Source organism: Nerophis lumbriciformis, linkage group LG20, assembly GCF_033978685.3.
Source record: "Nerophis lumbriciformis linkage group LG20, RoL_Nlum_v2.1, whole genome shotgun sequence".
NCBI classification, from domain to species: domain Eukaryota; kingdom Metazoa; phylum Chordata; class Actinopteri; order Syngnathiformes; family Syngnathidae; genus Nerophis; species Nerophis lumbriciformis.
In genome coordinates this window covers 18,716,012-18,741,070 of record NC_084567.2, presented here as the reverse complement: position 1 = coordinate 18,741,070, position 25,059 = coordinate 18,716,012, and the positions used below count along the sequence as shown (strand labels likewise).

At 40.5% G+C, this 25,059-nt stretch overlaps 1 protein-coding gene across 1 annotated transcript in view; it reads right to left on the bottom strand.

Moving 5' to 3' along the window:
- The window catches only part of gda (guanine deaminase), a 38,083-nt gene extending 35,995 nt beyond the window's left edge, over nt 1–2,088 (bottom strand). Inside the window, exons 1-2 of the mRNA XM_061980565.2 lie at nt 1,904–2,088; nt 1,660–1,748 (exon numbers count right to left, since the gene is read on the bottom strand). Coding sequence (XP_061836549.1) covers nt 1,660–1,748; nt 1,904–2,032 — 218 coding nt within the window. The 5' untranslated portion in view covers nt 2,033–2,088. The remainder of the gene's footprint in view (nt 1–1,659; nt 1,749–1,903) is intronic.
- Nucleotides 2,089–25,059: the final 22,971 nt, after the last annotated feature.

Genomic DNA, 25,059 nt, shown 5'->3' with positions numbered 1-25,059 from the left:
ACTTGAGGGTAAAGACTTGAGACTTACTTGTGACTTGCAAAGCAATGACTTGGTCCCACCTCTGGTATTTACAGTATTATGAGTACTCCAGGTGAGTATTTGCAGTGTTATGAGTACTTGCGGTGAGTATTTACTGTGTTATGAGTACTTCAGGTGAGTATTTGCTGTGTTATGAGTACTTTAGGTGAGTATTTACAGTGTTGTGTGTACTTCAGGTGAGTATTTACAGTGTTATGAGTACTTCAGGTGAGTATTTGCAGTGTTATGAGTACTTCAGGTGAGTATTTACAGTATTATGAGTATTTAAGGTGAGTATTCACAGTAAAACGAGTACCTCAGATGAGTATTTACAGTAATAAGAGTACTTCAGCTGTGTATTTTCAGTACTATGAGTACTTCAGGTGAGTATTTACAGTAATATGAGTACTTCATGTGAGTACAGTATTATGAACACATCAGATTAGTATTTACAGTATTATAAGTACTTTTAAGTGAGTATTTACAGTATTATAAGTACTTCAGGTGAGTATTTGCAGTACTATGAGTACCTCAGGTGAGTATTTACAGTCCTGTGAGTACTTCAGGTGAGTATTTATATTTACTGTGTTATGAGTATTTGCAGTATTATAAGGACATCGGGTGAGTATTTACAGCAATATGAGTACTTCAGGTGTGTATTTACAGTAGTATGAGTACATCATGTGAGTATTTACAATAATATGAGTACAGTATTATGAGCACTTCAGATCAGTATTTACAGTATTATGAGTACCACAAGTGAGTATTTACAGTATTATGAGTACTTCAGGTGAGTATTTGCAGTATTATGTGTACTTTTGGTGAGTATTTACAGTAGTATGAGTACATCATGTGAGTATTTACAATAATATGAGTACAGTATTATGAGCACTTCAGATCAGTATTTACAGTATTATGAGTACCACAAGTGAGTATTTACAGTATTATGAGTACTTCAGGTGAGTATTTGCAGTATTATGTGTACTTTTGGTGAGTATTTACAGTATTATGAGTACTTTGGGTGAGTATTTGCAGTATCATGAGTACTTTAGGTGAGTACTTACAGTATTATGAGCACTATAGATTAGTATTTACAGTATTATGAGTACTCCAGGTGAGTATTTGCAGTGTTATGAGTACTTGCGGTAAGTATTTACTGTGTTATGAGTACTTCAGGTGAGTATTTGCTGTGTTATGAGTACTTTAGATGAGTATTTACAGTGTTGTGAGTACTTAAGGAGAGTATTTGCAGTGTTATGAGTACTTCAGGTGAGTATTTACAGTATTATGAGTACTTCAGGTGAGTATTTACAGTGTTGTGAGTACTTCAGAAGAGTATTTGCAGTGTTATGAGTACTTCAGGTGAGTATTTGCAGTGTTGTGAGTACTTCAGGAGAGTATTTGCAGTGTTATGAGTACTTCAGGTGAGTATTTACAGTATTATGAGTACTTTAGGTGAGTATTTACAGTGTTGTGAGTACCTCAGTAGAGTATTTGCAGTGTTATGAGTACTTCAGGTGAATATTTACAGTATTATGAGTACTTCAGGTGACTATTTACAGTATTATGAATATTTAAGGTGAGTATTTACAGTATTATGAGTACTTCAGGAGAGTATTCGCAGTGTTAACCAACACTTACTGTTGTTCCAGTTGGCTGACAGCAGCTGTGCTGAATCCAAATGTTTCTGACAGATCAAACAGATCCTTGCCTTCCCCGATGAAGGCAATCTGATAAGAGAATGGGCGTGAATTAGTCATTAATCTTTAACAACTTGAAATAAATACACACTAAGGCTGCTAAAAAAAACCTTGCCAGGCTGATTACTGTTGAATAAAAAAATAAAACAATAAAAATGCAATGAATATTTATTTTGAAATCTAACCTTCCCCTCGGCGTTGACGCCAAGCAGCGCATCTTCCAGGACCTGCACGGCTTCTTCGGCGGTTGCGTGCATCAAAGTTCCTCGAAATACTTGCACGGCGGCTGCGGAGGTTTTGTTACGGTGCGCCATCACTCCTTCACCAGCGGGCAGCAGTGGCTGACACCTGCCGCCGACTGGCACTTTACTCGGCCGGGGGCGGGGGCGGGGGAGGGCACACCTGACTGAGGGCTGCAGCCAATGAGAGCGCAGAACGATCCAGGGTGCGCCAAAAAAACGCACTGTATAATCATATAATCTCTCTCTCTCTCTCTCTCTGGTGTTTTTTATTTTTTTATTTTTTTTGTGGGACGCAATCTCCTCGCCCTTATAGAGCGTTTACACTTCCACAAACAGGCCACAGCATTAGGTACACCTTCACAATTTAATGAGACGCAACAAGCTAAATACGTAACATATTTTTAGTGATGAAAAAAACCCCAAAACAAACAAACAATCAAAACATGAATTTATCCAATATTCCTGACACATCCTTGGCCGGTGTTCTGGCGAGACATGTACCCATACTTGCCAACCTTAAGACCTCCGATTTCGGGAGGGGGGTTGGGGGGAGTGGCGGGGGCGTGGTTAAGAGGGGAGGAGTATATTTACAGCAAGAATTCACCAAGTCAAGTATTTCATATATATATATATATATATATATATATATATATATATATATATATATATATATATATATATATATATATATATATAAGAAATACTTGACTTTCAGTGAATTCTAGCTATATATATATATATATATATATATTTTATTATATATATCCATCCATCCATCTTCTTCCGCTTATCCGAGGTTGGGTCGCGGGGGCAGCAGCCTAAGCAGGGAAGCCCAGACTTTCCTCTCCCGAGCCACTTCGTCCAGCTCCTCCCGGGGGATCCCGAGGCGTTCCCAGGCCAGCCGGGAGACATAGTCTTCCCAACGTGTCCTGGGTCTTCCCCGTGGCCTCTTACCGGTTGGACGTGCCCTAAACACCTCCCGAGGGAGGCGTTCGGGTGGCATCCTGACCAGATGCCTGAACCACCTCATCTGGCTCCTCTCGATGTGGAGGAGCAGTGGCTTTACTTTGAGCTCCCCCCGGATGGCAGAGCTTCTCACCCTATCTCTAAGGGAGAGCCCCGCCACCCGGCGGAGGAACCTCATTTCGGCCGCCTGTACCCGTGAGCTTGTCCTTTCGGTCATAACCCAAAGCTCATGACCATAGGTAAGGATGGGAACGTAGATCGACCGGTAAATTGAGAGCTTTGCCTTCCGGCTCAGCTCCTTCTTCACCACAACGGACCGATTCAGCGTCCGCATTACTGAAGATGCCGCACCGATCCGCCTGTCGATCTCACGATCCACTTTTCCCTCACTCGTGAACAAGACTCCTAGGTACTTGAACTCCTCCACTTGATATATATATTTATCAGTGACGTGCGGTCCACCACATAATTTTATGTGGTCCACCACATAATTTTATGTGACCCACTGTCAGTGACGTGCAGTCACTAGAGGCAGGTGAGGTCCCGCCTCACCTGCCATCATGGAAAGAAAAAAAATGTAAAAAGAAAACAAATTAATTAAATTGTTATATGTATTCAGTGATTATACTATAAAGTTATTTTCCATTTAACTTCACCAGTTTTAGATTATTTTTATTCAAAACCGCTGAATTTTCACATTTGCCGTTCAAATACTGAGAAGAGACGGTGCGGTGAACAGCAGCCAGTTGAGGCACGTCACTCAGTGCCTCAACATGGATTGTGCAATGACTCGGCTAACTGCTGGCCTGCTGTGCAGTGAGACTGTATTGCTATATGAATTATGTTATACATTTCCATAGTTTAGTTAGCTGAGGTATATAATGTACAGTGTATTTTGTCAACAACTGTATGTGTGTAACGTATTTCTTGTGCTGAGCGATCATAAAACGGCTGCAAAAGACGCACTGGCTGAGGCTCGCAGTAATCCCGCCTCCTTCATCCCCGCCGGAGAATGCACAACCTGACGGCAGTGTTATATCAACTGAAGCCCACACTTAAACTTTCCACGTGCAAGATTGAATCTATTTAAAAAAGTTATTTCATAAGAAGCCAAAAAGTGCAAAAACAATAATGTTCGTGTTGGAGGAGTTGTGAATGACTGCAGGGCCACAACATTAGGTACACCTGCAGACTGCAGGTGTACCTAATTCACAACTCCTCCAACACGAACATTATTGTTTTTGCACTTTTTGGCTTCTTATTAAATAACTTTTGTAACCTATTTTTATGGGCTTTCCTCTTTGTGATGTTAAGTTCCTGTTATGCGCTGTTATACAGTATATGCCTTGAGCTCTTATTTTGAAGGCGCTAAGAGCGGAAGTGATGACACGTTGGAGTGGAGCGGAGGTTTTTGAAAGAAGGTAAATAAAGTGGTCCTCGTGTAAACTGGAGCCTCCGTGTTTGTTATTTTGTAGTTTCATACAGTATAGGCGACATTTATAAACCCTCGGTTACACTTTTTTAAATAGATTCAATCTTGCACGTGGAAAGTTTAAGTGAGGGCTTTAGTTGATATAACACTCCCGTCAGGGGGTGCATTAATGCAGCACAACAGCGGCGCATGGACTTCATTTATAAGTAAAGGTAAGACCATAATAACGTTTTTTTTATTAAATGTGCTTTTTTGTGTGCTACAGTTTGTATGTGTAAAGTTAAAGTTAAGTTAAAGTACCAATGATTGTCACACACACACTAGGTGTAATGAAATGTGTCCTCTGCATTTGACCCATCCCCTTGTTCACCCCCTGGGAGGTGAGGGGAGCAGTGGGCAGCAGCGGCGCCGCGCCCGGGAATCATTTTTGGTGATTTAACCCCCAATTCCAATCCTTGATGCTGAGTGCCAAGCAGGGAAGAATGCTGGTATGAGCTTTTAAACATAACCCGTTAACTGCTGCCAATCAAATGGTGAATAAGATACTCTTTAGGGTTCATATGTTTGTAAATCTGACTGTGATGAAGTCAGTGCCTCACCAGCCATGAACCTCACCGCACGTCACTGATATTTATATTTATATATGTATATATATATATATATATATATATATATATATATATATATATATATATATATATATATATATATATACCATACTAGTCACGTCCGTTGTGTCCTTGGGCAAGACACTTCACCCCTTGCTCCTGATGGCTGCTGGTTAGCGCCTTGCATGGCAGCTCCCGCCATCAGTGTGTGAATGTGTGTGTGAATGGGTGAATGTGGAAATACTGTCAACGCGCTTTGAGTACCTTGAAGGTAGAAAAGCGCTATACAAGTATAACCCATTTATCATTTATATATATATATATATATATATATATATATATATATATATATATATATATATATATATATATATATATATATATATATATATATATATATAAAATAAATACTTGAATTTCAGTGTTCATTTACACATATACACACACATAACACTCATCTACTCATTGTTGAGTTAAGGCTTGAATTGTCCATCCTTGTTCTATTCTCTGTCACTATTTTTCTAACCATGCTGAACTCCCTCTCTGATGATGCATTGCTGTGTGGCACGCACAAAAGTGCTTTCATCAAATGCACTAGAGTCTGGAATCTTCCATCTCTCCCTAGCATGGCCCAAAACCGGTCAATCTTTGCTTCCTGAGGAAGATCTTCACTGCCAAGCACTTGGTAGTCCATTACTTCTTCCCGGAGGCTATCCAGGTCCAATCGCAGCTGCGGCTTGGAACTTACAAGCGTATTTCTTCATCTTACTCGTCGTCGGCGTCGCCATGGCTGTATCTTCCTCGTTCTTCTGCTTCGTCTCCTTGTTGTGCGCGCAGTTGTGCACTGCACTCTCTAAAAGCCGTAGATGTTATTGTCACATATGCATGTACAGTAGATGGCAGTATTGTCCTGTTTAAGAGTGTCAACACATTGCTGTTTAAGGCAGACGAACTGCTTTACGGTAGACGAAAACGTGACTGCTGTTGCTGTGTGTTGCTACCGCGCTGGGAGGACTTTAATGAAACTGCCTAACAATAAACCCACATAAGAAACCAAGAACTCGCCCTCGATCATTCTACAGTTATAACGTGATTGGGCAGGCACGCTGTTTATATAGTGGGAAAGCAGACGTGAAAACAGGCTGTCTCACTCAGGGCCGCATGGAGCTGGAGGGGGCGTGGCCTCCAGCTCCGGCTGAATTTCGGGAGATTTTCGGGAGAAAATTTGTCCCGGGAGGTTTTCGGGAGAGGCGCTGAATTTCAGGAGTCTCCCGGAAAATCCGGGAGGGTTGGCAAGTATGTGTCGTCAGGGCCAGCAAGGCCTTCTCTGCTGGCCTAACATAACCGGAAATCATGATCATAAATAAAGATAAACATATTTTTTTATTTACTTTCCCTAAATATCTAAAAGTATTCATATTCCCTTCATGTCATATTATGCTCCTTCCAGCGCTGGTGATTTGAGGTTATAGAGTTTTTATCCAATCAGAATTCAGCTAGCCTATGTTGCCATGCTGCACCAAATCTGCCGGAGCCTTCGGAAACAACAATGCAGGCGTCCGTGCACTGTAAGTGAACGGGGACATACAGTTGATAGACAGTTGCAATAGCCAATCAGATCACGAGTTGTTGTCAGTAAGGCCTTCTAGATGGCCTAAGGCAGATATATAGCGATGTTACGAGCTAGGTCAGTGTTTTTCAACCACTGTGCTGCAGCACACTAGTGTGCCGTGAGATACAGTCTGGTGTGCCGTGGGAGATTACGTAATTTCACCTAATTGGGTTAAAAATATTTTTTGCAAACCAGTAATTATAATCCGCAAATAATGTGCCGTTGTTGAGTGTCTGTGCTGTCTACAGCTCCGCAAAGTAACCGTGTAATACTCTTCCATATCAGTAGGTGGCAGCAGGTAGCTAATTGGTTTGTAGATGTCGGGAACATGGTTTGTCTTGATCACAATATGCGGGAGGCAGCGTGCAGGTAAAAAGGTGTCTTAACGCTTAAACCAAAAATAAACAAGAGGCGAGGGCCGCTAAGAAAAGTCATTGAAGCTTAGGGATGGCTATGCAAAACAAAACTAAAACTGAACTGGCTGCAAAGTAAACAAAAACAGAATGCTGGATGACAGCAAAGACTTACAGCGTGTGGAGAAGACGGCGTCCACAAAGTACATCTGTATATGACAATCAACAAGGTCCTCGCAAAGAAGGATAGTGTCCACACAACTAAAATAGTCTTGATTGCAAAAACAAAGCAGGTGCGAGGAATAGCGTTCAAGGAAGACATGAAACTGCTACAGGAAAATCCCAACAAAACAGGGAAAGCCACCAAAATAGGAGCGCAAGACAAGAACTAAAACACGACACACAGGAAAACACCAAAAATACTTCAAATAAGTCACAGCGTGATGTGACAAGTCGTGACAATACTTTGAGACAAGAGCTATAGTGATGCATGCTTGGTTATGGTTTAAATTCATATCCAACAATTGCGAGGATGACTTTTTATTGTCAATATCGGCTGATGAGTTTCATTTTTTTTGTTTTCTGCTGGTGATGTGCCTCGGGATTTTTTTCAATGAAAAGAATGTGCCTTGACTCAGAAAAGGTTGAAAAACACTGAGCTAGGTAACATAAGAACTCCATTACCCAGCATGCCACAGTAGTGAAGAGCATGTGCAGGAGCCCCGTTTAGGTTGAATGTAGCAGCTGGATGTTTTTGATGAGCACCTTGTGGAGTAAACTTTTAAGAACTCAGCCAACACGCCTTGTCTGCATATTTTATGATTAGACAAGACAACACATATATTTGCAAAAAGGCCATTTTCAAGAAGGATATTTAAAGAAAAACTACATCTTGTGAGACGATGTTGGTCAACCCGGGATACTCGAATGGGTTCTACATGGGTGAGTTCAGATATTTTATTTCTTTATTTTTTCACGTTTAACCCTGTAAGAACCCATCCATCCATCCATTTTCTACCGCTTATTCCCTTTTGGGGTCGCGGGGGGCGCTGGAGCCTATCTCAGCTACAATCGGGCGGAAGGCGGGGTACACCCTGGACAAGTCGCCACCTCATCGCAGGGCCAACACAGATAGACAGACAACATTCACACTCACATCCACACACTAGGGCCAATTTAGTGTTGCCAATCAACCTATCCCTAACCCTAACCCTGTAAGAACCCAAATATAGAAAAACCTAAAAAAAATATATATATATATTTTACCTTTCAGATGTTGTTGTAGGAGGCATTTGATGCAGAAATTGAAGAGTTTAAAAAAAAAAATGTTTATGTATGTTTTTAGAGAAATAATATTGCAACATTGGGCTTTAATGGGAGCAGAATTTCTGTATTTGTGCTCACGTTGTCTGAACAACTAAGGGTTAATTTGCAGGGTTGATTGCTTACTTATCCCCATAACGGTTTAAACCATCCATCCATCCATCCATCTTCTTCCGCTTATCCAAGGTCGGGTCGCGGGGGCAGCAGCCTAAGCAGGGAAGCCCAGACTTCCTTCTCCCCAGCCACTTCGTCCGGCTCCTCCCGGGGGATCCCGAGGCGTTCCCAGGCCAGCCGGGAGACATAGTCTTCCCAACGTGTCCTGGGTCTTCCCCGTGGCCTCCTACCGGTTGGACGTGCCCTAAACACCTCCCGAGGAAGGCGTTCGGGTGGCATCCTGACCAGATGCCCGAACCACCTCATCTGACTCCTCTCCATGTGGAGGAGCAGCGGCTTTACTTTGAGCTCCTCCCGGATGGCAGAGCTTGTCACCCTATCTCTAAGGGAGAGCTCCGCCACCCAGCGGAGGAAACTCATTTCGGCCGCCTGTACCCGTGATCTTGTCCTTTTGGTCATAACACAAAGCTCATGACCATAGGTGAGGATGGGAACGTAGATCGACCGGTAAATTGAGAGCTTTGACTTCCGGCTCAGCTCCTTCTTCACCACAACGGATCAATACAGCGTCCGCATTACTGAAGACGCCGCACCGATCCGCCTGTCGATCTCACGATCCATTCTTCCCCCACTCGTGAACAAGACTCCTAGGTACTTGAACTCCTCCACTTGGGGCAGGTTCTCCTCCCCAACCCAGAGATGGCACTCCAGCCTTTTCCAGGCGAGAATCATGGACTCGGACTTGGAGGTGCTGATTCTCATCCCAGTTGCTTCACACTCGGCTGCGAACCGATCCAGTGAGAGCTGAAGACCCTGGCCAGATGAAGCCATCAGGACCACATCATCTGCAAAAAGCAGAGACCTAATCCTGCATTCACCAAACCGGATCCCCTCAACGCCTTGACTGCGCCTAGAAATTCTGTCCATAAAAGTTATGAACAGAATCGGTGACAAAGGGCAGCCTTGGCGGAGTCCAACCCTCACTGGAAACGTGTCCGACTAACTGCCGGCAATGCGGACCAAGCTCTGACACTGATCGTACAGGGAGCGGACCGCCACAATCAGACAGTTCGATACCCCATACTCTCTGAGCACTCCCCACAGGACTTCCCGAGGGACACGATCGAATGCCTTCTCCAAGTCCACAAAGCACATGTAGACTGGTTGGGCAAACTCCCATGCACCCTCAAGGACTCTGCCGAGAGTAAAGAGCTGGTCCACAGTTCCACGACCAGGACGGTATAAACCATTAATAATAATCCCACATTAGTTATATTTTTATGAAGTCATCTATTACAAATATAAAAAATATGAAATAAGATAAAACTCTTAAAAAACGCTTTTCCCCCCTCTTGAAAACAAAGGTGAACATCACACTTTCTGCATTGTGTGTTGATGTATCCTGTATTGCAGTGTCTGCAGCATCATCATCTCATCCACAGAGTTGTGCTCTTCTGGTACCACCTGCAGGCATTTCTCTCTGAATGAATCAAGCCAGAGTCTGAGTTTCCATAGTTTGTCTTTCTTTTCCGTCTCAGATACTGTCGTGTTGTTTACAAAATGTAATGACGTCAACAGGGATTGGAATCTGTTGTGTGGCATTACATCTGCAACAGCTGGTGGACCAAGTGCTCAGGGTAGACAATAGTGTCTACCTGGTAAGTCGCTTTGGACAAAAGTGTCCAAATTCCATCAATGTAAATGTAAATGCATTAATGGCTCTAATTATCATACTAAAAGGAAAACATTACATCCACACATTCAGGAACATTCCTTTCCCCAGAACTGAATTGTCTGTTGATATCATTGGACAAAGTCATGGAATTTTAGGTCAGGCTGATCAATTAACTACATTTTTTAGAGATAAAACTTTTAAATCAGTCACCAGAACACAACACAAGGGTAGAATGTATACTATCCATGTATAGAGAAAATACTTCAGGCAGTGATGTAGTGGAGGGAATACAACCTGTTTGAGCCAACTGCAACAAGCCAGCTATTTTGACTACCACATTCACCCATCCATTCATTTTCTACCGCTTATTCCCTTCGGGGTCGAGGGGGGCGCTGGAGCCTATCTCAGCTACAATTGGGCGGAAGTCGGGGTACACACTGGACAAGTCGCCACCTCATCGCAGGGCCAACACAGATAGACAGACAACATTCACACTCACATTCACCCAGTGTTGTATAATTGCAACAATTATATAACAAGCTCTAAATTAAATTTGATGCATCTGTTCCACAATAACTACATATGTACATGCTCTAGACCATGGGTGTCAAATTTTGGCCCGCCGTGTAATTTCACTTGGCCCTTGAGGCGATATCATATTAACACTAGAGCTGGCCCGCCGATCATATTAAGCTGTGGCGCCGCGGTAACACAGCATTCAACGCTAATTCTCGTACTTGCCAACCCTCCTGGGAGAGTACCAGATTTCGGTGCCGGTCCCGAAAATTGTCACATCCGCTTTTCATCCAGTCCAACGTGTGCTGGCCCAGTCACATATGTGCCGCTTCTGCACACACACAAACGTGAATGCAACGCAAACTTGATCAACAGCGATACAATTTACACTGAGGGTTGCCGTATAAACAACTTTTAAGTTTTGTTAGAAATATACGCCACACTGTGAACCCACACCAAACAAGAATGACAAACACATTTCGGGAGAACATCCGCACCGTAACACAACATAAACACAACATAAACACAACAGAACAAATACCCAGAACCCTTTGCAGCAATAACTCTTCCGGGAGCTACAAGGTGGGAGGGCGGGGTTTGGTGGTAGCGGGGGTGTATATTGTAGCGTCCCGGAAGAGTTAGTGCTGCAAGGGGTTCTGGGTATTTGTTCTGTTGTGTTTATGTTGTGTTACGGTGCGGATGTTCTCCCGAAATGTGTTTGTCATTCTTGTTTGGTGTGGATTCACAGTGTGGCGTATATTTCTAACATTCGAATGCAGCTGAGATAGGCTCCAGCGACCCCAAAAGGGACAAGCGGTAGAAAATGGATGGATGGATGGATGTTAAAGTTTTTTATACGGGCACCCTCGGTGTGACCTGTATCGCTGTTGAACAAGTATGCGTTGCATTGCCGTGTGTGTTCATACAGAAGCCGCACATATCTTGTGACTGGGCCGGCACATTGTTAGAATGGGTGAAAAGCGGACGTGACGACAGCTCATAGCGGACATTAAAGGCAGTGTCTTTAAGGCATGCCCCCAAGACTGTGGTCCGGGTGGGCTACGAGATGTAATGACTGATGAACACCTTCGTTTGATAATGAAGGTTGCCTCAGCTCAAAGCCTGAGCCCCAACATTAATGAACTAGCATCCAAGAAAAGATGCCAGGTATCTGGCTTGGGCACATCAGATTAGATCAGTGTGTTGCAAACTGAGCATTTTAAAGTCCTGATTGGTTGGTTTATTCATTGTTATTTTATTTTCAAATTTATTAGCCTGTGGAAAAAGTTAATGTTGATATTTACCTCTGAAGGCTGCAAACAGAAAAGAGGCATTCAATTTGTATTCAAATTGTTTTTGATATGCCATTGATATTTTTGAATTATTATTATTATTATTATTTGAAACTCGATTTTGCATGTCACTATATCAAATCAAATCAAATCAAATCAACTTTATTTAAAGTTATATAAGCCTTGCTTGTTCAATATTCAATGCAAAACTTGTTTGGGTCCCTATTAAAAGGTTAATTTGTTCAACCTTGGCCCGCGGCTTTGTTCAGTTTTAAATTTTGGCCCACTCTGTATTTGAGTTTGACAACCCTGCTCTAGACATTGTAATAACAACCAAAAAAAATATAAAAGACATTTTACTTACTTGAATCTGATGAATCCGGTCCAATGAAACAAATAGATGTTGTTCGAAGGAAACCTTGAGAGGTTGTGTGAGTTCATGGCCAGAAGGCGTAACTTATAAACAAAAGTACAATCCAATAGCCTTGTGAGACTGAACAATAGGACCCAATGACTGTGCAAATGTGGTAAAAAAAAAAAAAAAAAAAAGTATAACAGATTGTTTTTTTAGGATGGTTAAAGGCAACATTGTAATTTTACATCAAGGAGTGTTACAGGGTTAATATGTTTTCTTGGTGAGTTCAGATATTTTATTTTTTCACTGTTAATATGTTTTTTGCAATTTTAACTGTGACAGATATGTTTTAATTGCTGATGCGGGTTTATTGATTTTTAAATGCGCCAGAAAATAACCCGTTATGTACACTGTCTAGGTGGTTCAATGCCCAGTAGGGCGTAAATGTGTTTCTGTATAGTATTTCTCCAGCGATGGTCATGTGGTGACATCAATTATGGTATTTTGAGAAGTAATCACTGAAGGCCTAGGTGGGAAACGCACGGCCCGCTACTGTGTACCACATTGTAATTCATGCCCCCCCTGCTCTGTGCGCGCGCGTGAATCCGAGGAATGCCGTAACGCAACCCCGCATTGAAGGACTCTTTCACGCGAGTACAATCTTTATATTAAACAACGCAATAGTTTTGTATTTAGTCATTTTCCAGTGTTTCTTGACCGCAGAACGCCAGTAAAAACTACCTGTTCCTCAGCTGTGGTCCGTATTGTAATACACTTTTCCACAATTTGTGGCAGTAATGACAATATCAAACAAACTGGAGCTGAAGACAAAGAAGCTTCATGAGTGCAAAAATTATGACCAAAGCTGTGAAGCTGTATTTTCATTTGCACTTGATTTTTATTGACAGTTTATGTAAGAAACATTTAATTTAATCTTAAATAGAGATGTCGATCGGCCTGCCGATATTATCGGCCGATAAATGCGTTAAAATGTAATATCGGAAATTATCGGTATCGGTTTTTTTTATTATCGGTATCGGTTTTTATTTATTTTATTTTATTGTTTATTAAATTAACATTAAAAACACAAGATACACTTACAATTAGTGCACCAACCCAAAAAAAATCCCTCCTCCATTCACACTCATTCACACAAAAGGGTTGTTTCTTTCTGTTATTAATATTCTGGTTCCTACATTATATATCAATATATATCAATACAGTCTGCAAGGGATACAGTCCGTAAGCACACATGATTGTGCGTGCTGCTGGTCCACTAATAGTACTAACCTTTAACAGTTAATTTTACTCATTTTCATTAATTACTAGTTTCTATGTAACTGTTTTGATATTGTTTTACTTTCTTTTTTATTCAAAAAAATGTTTTAAATGTATTTATCTTATTTTATTGATTTTTTTAAAAAGTACCTTATCTTCACCATACCTGGTTGTCCAAATTAGGCATAATAATGTGTTAATTCCACGACTGCATATATCGGTATCGGTTGATATCGGTATCGGTAATCAAAGAGTTGAACAATATCGGAATATCGGATATCGGCAAAAAGCCATTATCGGACATCCCTAATCTTAAACTAAGAATGTATTTCCGCACTTCACAAATGTATGTACATTTATTTTTCATCAGTTTTTGAGCCCCTTTTTTTGCAGTTTATTTGATTAGTATTTATTTTATAATCAGCCTGACCTAAGCCTCGATAATAACCTTTGTGATTAACACATGCTTTCGTATCATTTGATAAGGTTTATCCTGCTAAACTGTAAGTAGGTTGGATATAAATATTGAATATGATTCAAATCAAGTGTAAGATTACTAAATCAGTGTTAATATTTGAGTGGGCTCCGGGCCCCTCTGTAGTTGAAAAGTATTGGATCCCCAGGTCTGAAAGGTTAAGAACCCTTGATTTAGCGTACGATACATGTTTTACACTTCAAACAATTGATCAATCAAAAATAAAATGTTTGGTTATTGATTCATTTGAAAATGTCGAAAATCAAGTTCCAATCTTAAAAAAACGTGAACATATTTGATCATTTGTAGTGCAAAACGTATTGCATGACAAAACACAAAAATGTATAGCGTGTTTAGTATGACGATTGTACTCAAGTAAAATATTCAAAGAACAATCACGTTTGAACCCATCATGCTAACGTTTTATGCTAGCTTTTTAGCTATTTTTTTTGTTTACACCTGAACATAGTGCATTTAAACACTTGCCGCTATCTTGGACGTATGCTAACTTGGCTTGCCTTGATGCTAACGTTAGCATGCTAATGTAAGAGACATTAGTGCACTTCCAAGATGGAAGTACGGCCACGGTCGTAGTCCTCCGCTGCAGCTTCGTGTCCTTGGAGCCCTCGTACGCCTCCTGCCCGACTGCTACAGCAGCGGCACACCACTCGCCGTCGCCACCTGACTTTTCCCTGACGGTCTGGACAGGTGGCCGTTCCTCCGGGGTTTCATGGCAGGCTTGTTTTGTACTTTATTTAAACAGCTAGACTTTGTTTTGTGAGGGCGGCATCCATTTTGTGTCGTTTGTCTTGCGTTTGATGTTTCTTCCTTTCTGGCGCTCTTATTTTGGGTCCACTTCCTGTTTTGCAGTGTCATTTCTACTGTTTCTGAGCACTGTTTTCCACACATCAGAGGACTGGTGCTTTCTGCGTTTGGTGCCGAATAAAAGGACCTTTTACGTGCACACCGCCTGCCAACATGCACCACCTCGACAAGTCTACTGCATACGCAAATGAATATGAGTACGAGTGACAACCAACCCCAACTGAAATTTCTTGGTTGGCTTAAATGCCAATAATCTAGCTAGCTAGCTAAAAATCTAATCAACAGACTTCAAATATTCTTAATCCAGATACCGTTTCTCTCACTCAAAATGTCCTAGCTAGGGGAGAGAGTGGCGGTTGAGTTATGGAGCTAAATTAAGGACAAAGGTTTTGTACCTGAAAAAGTTAACGTTGAAACTGAAAAATAAAGTTTTGATGTTGAATTGTGTTCAATGATGTGTATTTTGATCCACTTTTGTAACTCTTGTAAGATTCTTAATTTTAATTTATTTTTTTTACTTTCATATATTTTGATAATTGAGCTTGTTTTTTACTCAGATTCAGACCAAATGTCTCAATCCGAAAAATGTGTGCACTTGTTTTTATTTTAAATACACTGATGTATTTTTTTTTAAATTCAACATAAAAACTTATTTTTTCAGTTTCAAAGTGTATTTTTCCCATTGTGTGTCATCACGCGCTGCCATCTTCAAAAGAAATTATGTAACAATAAAACAAAAAAGACGACAATAATAATTTATATTCAATCGATTCGCTACACGGAGTGGAATATTTCCAGATTGTGTTTGAAATCTAAAAACTTTTACTCTATATTCCAGTTGAGATGCACTTGTACATGCCGAGATATAGACTTTGTTTATGTATATACCGGTATATATATATCTATATACACATACAGGTATATATATAAAAATATATATAAATATACATACACACACACACACACACACACACACACACACACACATACACATACTGTATATACATACATATATATATATATATATATATATATATATATATATATATATATATATATATATATATATATATATATACACACAAGTATATACAAACCCCGTTTCCATATGAGTTGGGAAATTGTGTTAGATGTAAATATAAACGAAATACAATGATTTGCAAATCATTTTCAACCCATATTCAGTTGAATATGCTACAAAGACAACATATTTGATGTTCAAACTGATAAACATTTTTTTTTTTGCAAATAATCATTAACTTTAGAATTTGATGCCAGCAACATGTGACAAAGAAGTTGGGAAAGGTGGCAATAAATACTGATAAAGTTGAGGAATGCTCATCAAACACTTATTTGGAACATCCCACAGGTGAACAGGCAAATTGGGAACAAGTGGGTGCCATGATTGGGTATAAAAGTAGATTCCATGTCATTCACAAACAAGGATGGAGCGAGGGTCATCACTTTGTCAACAAATGCGTGAGCAAATTGTTGAACAGTTTAAGAAAAACCTTTCTCAACCAGCTATTGCAAGGAATTTAGGGATTTCACCATCTACGGTCCGTAATATCATCAAAGGGTTCAGAGAATCTGGAGAAATCACTGCACGTAAGCAGCTAAGTCCGTGACCTTCGATCCCTCAGGCTGTACTGCATCAACAAGCGACATCAGTGTGTAAAGGATATCACCACATGGGCTCAGGAACACTTCAGAAACCCACTGTCAGTAACTACAGTTGGTCGCTACATCTGTAAGTGCAAGATAAAACTCTACTATGCAAGGCGAAAACCGTTCATAGACAACACCCAGGAATGCCGTTGGCTTGGCTGGGCCTGAGCTCATCTAAGATGGACTGATACAAAGTGGAAAAGTGTTCTGTGGTCTGACGAGTCCACATTTCAAATTGTTTTTGGAAACTGTGGATGCCGTGTCCTCCGGACCAAAGAGGAAAAGAACCATCCGGATTGTTATAGGCGCAAAGTTGAAAAGCCAGCATCTGTGATGGTATGGGGTTGTATTAGTGCCCAAGACATGGGTAACTTACAGGTACATACAGGTTTTGGAGCAACATATGTTGCCATCCAAGCAACGTTACCATGGACGCCCCTGCTTATTTCAGCAAGACAATGCCAAGCCACGTGTTACATCAACGTGGCTTCATAGTAAAAGAGTGCGGGTACTAGACTGGCCTGCCTGTAGTCCAGACCTGTCTCCCATTGAACATGTGTGGCACATTATGAAGCCTAAAATACCACAATGGAGACCACCGGACTGTTGAACAACTTAAGCTGCACATCAAGCAAGAATGGGAAATAATTCCACCTGAGAAGCTTAAAAAATGTGTCTCCTCAGTTGCCAAATGTTTACTGAGTATTGTTAAAAGGAAAGGCCATGTAACACAGTGGTGAACATGCCCTTTCCCAACTACTTTGGCACGTGTTGAAGCCATGAAATTCTAAGTTAATTATTATTTGCAAAAAAAAAATAAAGTTTATGAGTTTGAACATCAAATATGTTGTCTTTGTAGTGCATTCAATTGAATATGGGTTGAAAAAGATTTGCACATCATTGTATTCAGTTTATATTTACATCTAACACAATTTCCCAACTCATATGGAAACGAGGTTTGTATATATATATACAGGTAAAAGCCAGTAAATTAGAATATTTTGAAAAACTTGATTTATTTCAGTAATTGCATTCAAAAGGTGTAACTTGTACATTATATTTATTCATTGCACACAGACTGATGCATTCAAATGTTTATTTCATTTAATTTTGATGATTTGAAGTGGCAACAAATGAAAATCCAAAATTCCGTGTGTCACAAAATTAGAATATTACTTAAGGCTAATACAAAAAAGGGATTTTTAGAAATGTTGGCCAACTGAAAAGTATGAAAATGAAAAATATGAGCATGTACAATACTCAATACTCGGTTGGAGCTCCTTTTGCCTCAATTACTGCGTTAATGCGGCGTGGCATGGAGTCGATGAGTTTCTGGCACTGCTCAGGTGTTATGAGAGCCCAGGTTGCTCTGATAGTGGCCTTCAACTCTTCTGCGTTTTTGGGTCTGGCATTCTGCATCTTCCTTTTCACAATACCCCACAGATTTTCTATGGGGCTAAGGTCAGGGGAGTTGGCGGGCCAATTTAGAACAGAAATACCATGGTCCTTAAACCAGGCACGGGTAGATTTTGCGCTGTGTGCAGGCGCCAAGTCCTGTTGGAACTTGACATCTCCATCTCCATAGAGCAGGTCAGCAGCAGGAAGCATGAAGTGCTCTAAAACTTGCTGGTAGACGGCTGCGTTGACCCTGGATCTCAGGAAACAGAGTGGACCGACACCAGCAGATGACATGGCATCCCAAACCATCACTGATGGTGGAAACTTTACACTAGACTTCAGGCAACGTGGATCCTGTGCCTCTCCTGTCTTCCTCCAGACTCTGGGACCTCGATTTCCAAAGGAAATGCAAAATTTGCATGGTTGGGTGATGGTGAAATCTAAAAATATTTACTTTATATTCCAGTTGAGATGCACTTGTACATGCCTAGATATAGACTTTGTATACATATATATATATATATATATATATATATATATATATATATATATATATATATATATATATATATATATATATATATATATATATATATATATATATATATATATATGTATATATATGTGTATATATATATATATATATATATATATATATATATATATATATATATATATATATATATATATATATATATGTATATATATTAGGGGTGTGGGAAAAAATCGATTCAAATTCGAATCGCGATTCTCACGTTGTGCGATTCAGAATCGATTCTCTTTTTTTTTTAAATGGATTTTTTATTTTTTAATAATTTATCTAATTTTATTTATCTTTTTTTTTTTTTTATTAATCAATCCAACAAAACAATACACAGCAGTACCATAACAATGCAATCCAATTCCAAAACCAAACCCGACCCAGCAACACTCAGAACTGCAATAAACAGAGCAATTGAGGAGACACAAACACGACACAGAACAAACCAAAAGTAGTGAAACAAAAATGAATATGATCAACAACAGTATCAATATTAGTTACAATTTCAACATAGCAGTGATTAAAAATCCCTCATTGACATTATCATTAGACATTTATAAAAAAAAAAATTAAAAAAAGAACAATAGTGTCACAGTGGCTTACACTTGCATCGCATCTCATAAGCTTGACAACACACTGTGTCCAATATTTTCACAAAGATAAAATAAGTCATATTTTTGGTTCATTTAATAGTTAAAACAAATTTACATTATTGCAATCAGTTGATAAAACATTGTCCTTTACAATTATAAAAGCTTTTTACAAAAATCTACTACTCTGCTTGCATGTCAGCAGACTGGGGTAGATCCTGCTGAAATCCTATGTATTGAATGAATAGAGAATCGTTTTGAATCGGGAAAACACACATATACATATATATACATATATATACACACATATATATATATATATATATATATATATATATATATATATATATATATATATATATATATACACACACACATATACAGATATATACATACATATATGTATGTATATGTGCATATATGTGTATATATATTAATATGTATATATGTAGTGTTTTTGTTTAAAATAATAAATTCTACCTAAACATTTAATAAAGTCAAATACAAATAAGGCAACAAGATAAGTATCCAACACTTCTCTTTTCTAAAGTGTAACTGTACAGCAGATATAATCTTCTCCATCAACAATATAATTTGCTTGAACGGCTGGACACAACAGATTAAAAACAACAACATTGTTTTAATTGATTAAGAATTGTTCCAAATAAGGATCGCGATTGATTCCCATATATATATATATATATATATATATATATATATATACTGTATATATATATACATATACAGTATATATGGCTGTCTTAATCTGTGTTAGTGAGCATTTCTTCTTTGCCAAGATAATTCATCCCACCTCACAGGCGTGACATATCAAGATGCTGATTAAACACCATGATTATTCCACAGGTGTGCCTTATAGTGGAGGCCCTTAGGGATATTTTTGTTCACTTTTGTCTAAAAGCGCCAATTTTGGCACAGGTGTAGCTCAGGGCATACTTAAATGATTTAGCTAGGGCGCCCGCGCCGGTGACCTTTGGGGTCGCCACAGCGGCCAATCAAATATGGCCGCCACTTGTAATTACCTTTTGTCTCTAACATTTGAAACAGATGAGCTACAAATGTAAACTTGGTGTCTATTTCATGTGTCTTGACAATTAGAAATGTGTCGGAATGCTCATTTTTATTTTTGGGTGTGTCTAGACCCCTAATTTGCATATTTCCAAGTGGCGTTTTGCTATTCTGAAGACATTGGACGTAACGTGGGCATTGTTATGAGTAAAACCTGGTGCAACATGCATGATTCCTTTCTAATGTTTATAATGTTGACCCTTTTTTATTATTTTTTTATATTTTTTTGGGGGGGGGGGGGGGGTGTTGTTGTTGTTTTTGTTCCCCAATTTCTTGACAAAATCTGCACCCTCATTGTTGGTGCATGGCTTTGAGGAGTCCTGGTCCTTGAAGGACAATGTCATTGAATACTCTTAAAGGTTCAGGAACAGATACCGTAAGACAGTTGGAAGGTAAGCTGCCATCAAATTTGTGTCCTGGTTGAAAACAATACTTGTGTCAAACCAAGGCAGCCCTTGTCAACAAAAGTGCCTCATCTTGATCAATCTGGTTGGAATCATGGCCTCGAGCTACACTGTCTGCACCTTTTTGCTTGCTTGCAACGTACGTCTCCCTCCCTTTCTGGTGTTCACTCCAGTCAGGCAAAAAAGAGAGGAGATGTGTCTTGAATGTTGTTGTGTGAGGTTCATTATAACAACAGACATGCCCACGTTCATTCATAAGGGTTCTATAGAGTTGCCTTAAATTTGAAATTGTGAAGGCGCAATCTGAATCCTCAACTAGGGCAACAATTTGCGCTACAGTCAGAGGGTCAAAGGTTTCCCTGGATTCACTGGTAGACGCTTCGTCTTCTGATATGCTGGAAGATGTTTTTTGTTATGCAACTTGTGCTGCATACCTCAAGTTCAGATAACATTTGGTATGACAGTACACATCTGCTGCGTGCACATCAGACGCTTGAGTAACTAATCTCCCAAAAAGTTTAAAATCTTTACTAGATTCTGCCCAGCTTTTCATTTTGGAATCAACATTATTTGTTAATGCCTTTTTCGTATCCTCCCCTTCACATATCACACAATGAATACCGCTGGTTTGGGGATGACTTGATCGAAGCTTTTTATGACTTAATAAGGGGGGGACAGCATGATCTTCATGCTTTCCAGCCCTTTTAACACGAGAACTACTACAGTAGCTTCTGTAGCGTTTGTGGTATTTGGCCTTATTTAATACAAGTGTGGATGCGATACCTGAACCATCATTCAATTGATCAATTGTGACATTTATACATGAAGGTAGAGCATTCGCAATTTCAATGAAATCTTTGAGATCCTTTTCTAGCGACAAAAGTCCTTCGCTTTTGGGTGTTTGTAAGGGGTCATCAGACTGTAATTGGCAGAGACAACATAAGTCCCAATTGATGCTGCTGCTGCTACTATTACTATCAGATGATGTGGAAGCCACATTGTTTGATAATAGCTACACTGAAAAATGCATTACATGAAAATAAAGTTGATGATTTTCAGTGTTAGATTAGGCAGTAGAATGACTGTACATAGATAAGCTCTTCTGGATGATTTTCACATCAGGAGAAGTCAGGAGACACAACAGTAGCCTGTCGAGGGACCAAACTATTATCACACTGTGTGGATAACAGTGTTGGAGCCTTCTCTGTAAGATACGTTTCTGTTTCTGTTGAAACAGAAACCTATATTACAAGGGGGAAGGGCGCGTAACACTGACTTTCTCTACTTTTACTAATGTTACAATGAAATATATCTGTAGCTTTACATTCAATCTGTGTTGAAATACAAACCCCGTTTCCATATGAGTTGGGAAATGTAAATATAAACGTAATACAATGATTTGCAAATCATTTTCAACCCATATTCAATTGAAGGCACTACAAAGACAAGATATTTGATGTTCAAACTCATAAACTTTATTTTTTTTTTGCAAATAATAATTAACTTAGAATTTCATGGCTGCAACACGTGCGAAAGTAGTTGGGAAAGGCCATGTTCACCACTGTGTTACATGTCCTTTCCTTTTAACAACACTCAGTAAACATTTGGGAACTGAGGAGACACATTTTTTAAGCTTCTCAGGTGGAATTCTTTCCCATTCTTGCTTGATGTACAGCTTAATTTGTTCAACAGTCCGGCGGTCTCCGTTGTGGTATTTTAGGCTTCATAATGCGCCACACATTTTCAATGGGAGACAGGTCTGGACTACAGGCAGGCCAGTCTAGTACCCGCACTCTTTTACTATGAAGCCACGTTGATGTAACACGTGGCTTGGCATTGTCTTGCTGAAATAAGCAGGGGCGTCCATGGTAACGTTGCTTGGATGGCAACATATGTTGCTCCAAAACCTGTATGTACCTTTCAGCATTAATGGCGCCTTCACAGATGTGTAAGTTACCCATGTCTTGGGCACTAATGCACCCCCATACCATCACAGATGCTGGCTTTTCAACTTTGCGCCTATAACAATCCGGATGGTTCCTTTCCTCTTTGGTCCGGAGGATACGACGTCCACAGTTTCCAAAAACAATTTGAAATGTGGACTCGTCAGACCACAGAACACTTTTCCACTTTGTATCAGTCCATCTTAGATGAGCTCAGGCCCAGCGAAGCCGACGGCGTTTCTGGGTGTTGTTGATAAACGGTTTTCGCCTTGCATAGGAGAGTTTTATCTTGCACTTACAGATGTAGCGACCAACTTTAGTTACTGACAGTGGGTTTCTGAAGTGTTCCTGAGCCCATGTGGTGATATCCTGTGGTGATGTCGCTTGTTGATGCAGTACAGCCTGAGGGATCGAAGGTCACGGGCTTAGCTGCTTACGTGCAGTGATTTCTCCAGATTCTCTGAACCCTTTGATGATATTACGGACCGTAGATGGTGAAATCCCTAAATTCCTTGCAATAGCTGGTTGAGAAAGGTTTTTCTTAAACTGTTCAACAATTTGCTCACGCATTTGTTGACAAAGTGGTGACCCTCGCCCCATCTTTGTTTGTGAATGACTGAGCATTTCATGGAATCTACTTTTATACCCAATCATGGCACCCACCTGTTCCCAATTTGCCTGTTCCAAATAAGTGTTTGATGAGCATTCCTCAACTTTGTCAGTATTTATTGCCACTTTTCCCAACTTCTTTGTCACGTGTTGCTGGCATCAAATTGTAAAGTTAATGATTATTTGCAAAAAATGTTTTTTATCAGTTTGAACATCAAATATGTTGTCTTTGTAGCATATTCAACTGAATATGGATTGAAAATTATTTTCAAATCATTGTATTCCGTTTATATTTACATCAAACACAATTTAAAACTCATATGGAAACAGGGTTTGTATATGTGCAATACATTTTGGTAGCTAATGTCTATGTTGTTAATATGAAAATTAAAGTGCTCTAACAAATAATTGATCATAAATCTGATCATTCCAGTATGTTTCTGATGCTCAAAAAACCTAAAATAGTTTGCCAAAAGTATCAAAAGTTAATGTACACCTAATTTCTACATAGCGGCCATCTTGTAAATATGCTAATTAGGTGTCCAGACACACCCAATCAAAAAGATGATTTTTCCATCATATTTGTAATTGTCAAAAAACATGAAATAGACACCAAGTTTGGATTTGTAGCTCATCTGGTTCAAATGTAGAGGTAAAAGCGTGTTCAGGTGGTGGCCATATTGGATCAGCCGCTGTGGCGACCCCAAAGGTCACTGGCGCGGGCCATCCATCCATCCATCTTATTCCGCTTATCCAAGGTCGGGTCGCGGGGGCAGCAGCCTAAGCAGGGAAGCCCAGACTTCCCTCTCCCCAGCCACTTCGTCCAGCTCCTCCCGGGGGATCCTGAGGCGTTCCCAGGCCAGCCGAGAGACATAGTCTTCCCAACGTGTCCTGGGTCTTCCCCGTGGCCTCCTACCAGTCGGACGTGCCCTAAACACCTCCCTAGGGAGGCGCTCGGGTGGCATCCTGACCAGATGCCCGAACCACCTCATCTGGCTCCTCTCGATGTGGAGGAGCAGCGGCTTTACTTTGAGATCCCCCCGGGTGACAGAGCTTCTCACCCTATCTCTAAGGGAGAGCCCCGCCACCCGGGGAGGAAACTCATAACCCAAAGCTCATGACCATAGGTGAGGATGGGAACGTAGATCGACCGGTAAATTGATAGCTTTGCCTTCCGGCTCAGCTCCTTCTTCACCACAACAGATCGATACAGCGTCCGCATTACTGAAGACGCCGCACCGATCCGCCTGTCGATCTCACGATCCACTCTTCCCTCACTCGTGAACAAGACTCCGAGGTACTTGAACTCCTCCACTTGCTGCAGGGTCTCCTCCCCAACCCGGAGATGGCACTCCACCCTTTTCCGGGCAAGAACCATGGACTCGGACTTGGAGGTGCTGATTCTCATCCCAGTCGCTTCACACTCAGCTGCGAACCGATCCAGTGAGAGCTGAAGATCCTGGCCAGATGAAGCCATCAGGACCACATCATCTGCAAAAAGCAGAGACCTAATCCTGCAGCCACCAAACTTGATCCCCTCAACGCCTTGACTGCGCCTAGAAATTCTGTCCATAAAAGTTATGAACAGAATCGGTGACAAAGGGCAGCCTTGGCGGAGATCAACCCTCACCGGAAGCGTGTCCGACTTACTGCCGGCAATGCGAACCAAGCTCTGACACTGATCATACAGGGAGCGGACCGCCACAATCAGACAGTCCGAAACCCCATACTCTCTGAGCACTCCCCACAGGACTTCCCGAGGGACACGGTCAAATGCCTTCTCCAAGTCCACAAAGCACATGTAGACTGGTTGGGAAAACTCCCATGCACCCTCAAGGACCCTGCCGAGAGTATAGAGCTGGTCCACAGTTCCACGACCAGGACAAAAACCACACTGTTCCTCCTGAATCCGAGGTTTGACTATCCGGCGTAGCCTACTCTCCAGTACACCTGAATAGACCTTACCGGGAAGGCTGAGGAGTGTGATCCCACGATAGTTAGAACACACCCTCCGGTTCCCCTTTTTAAAGAGAGGA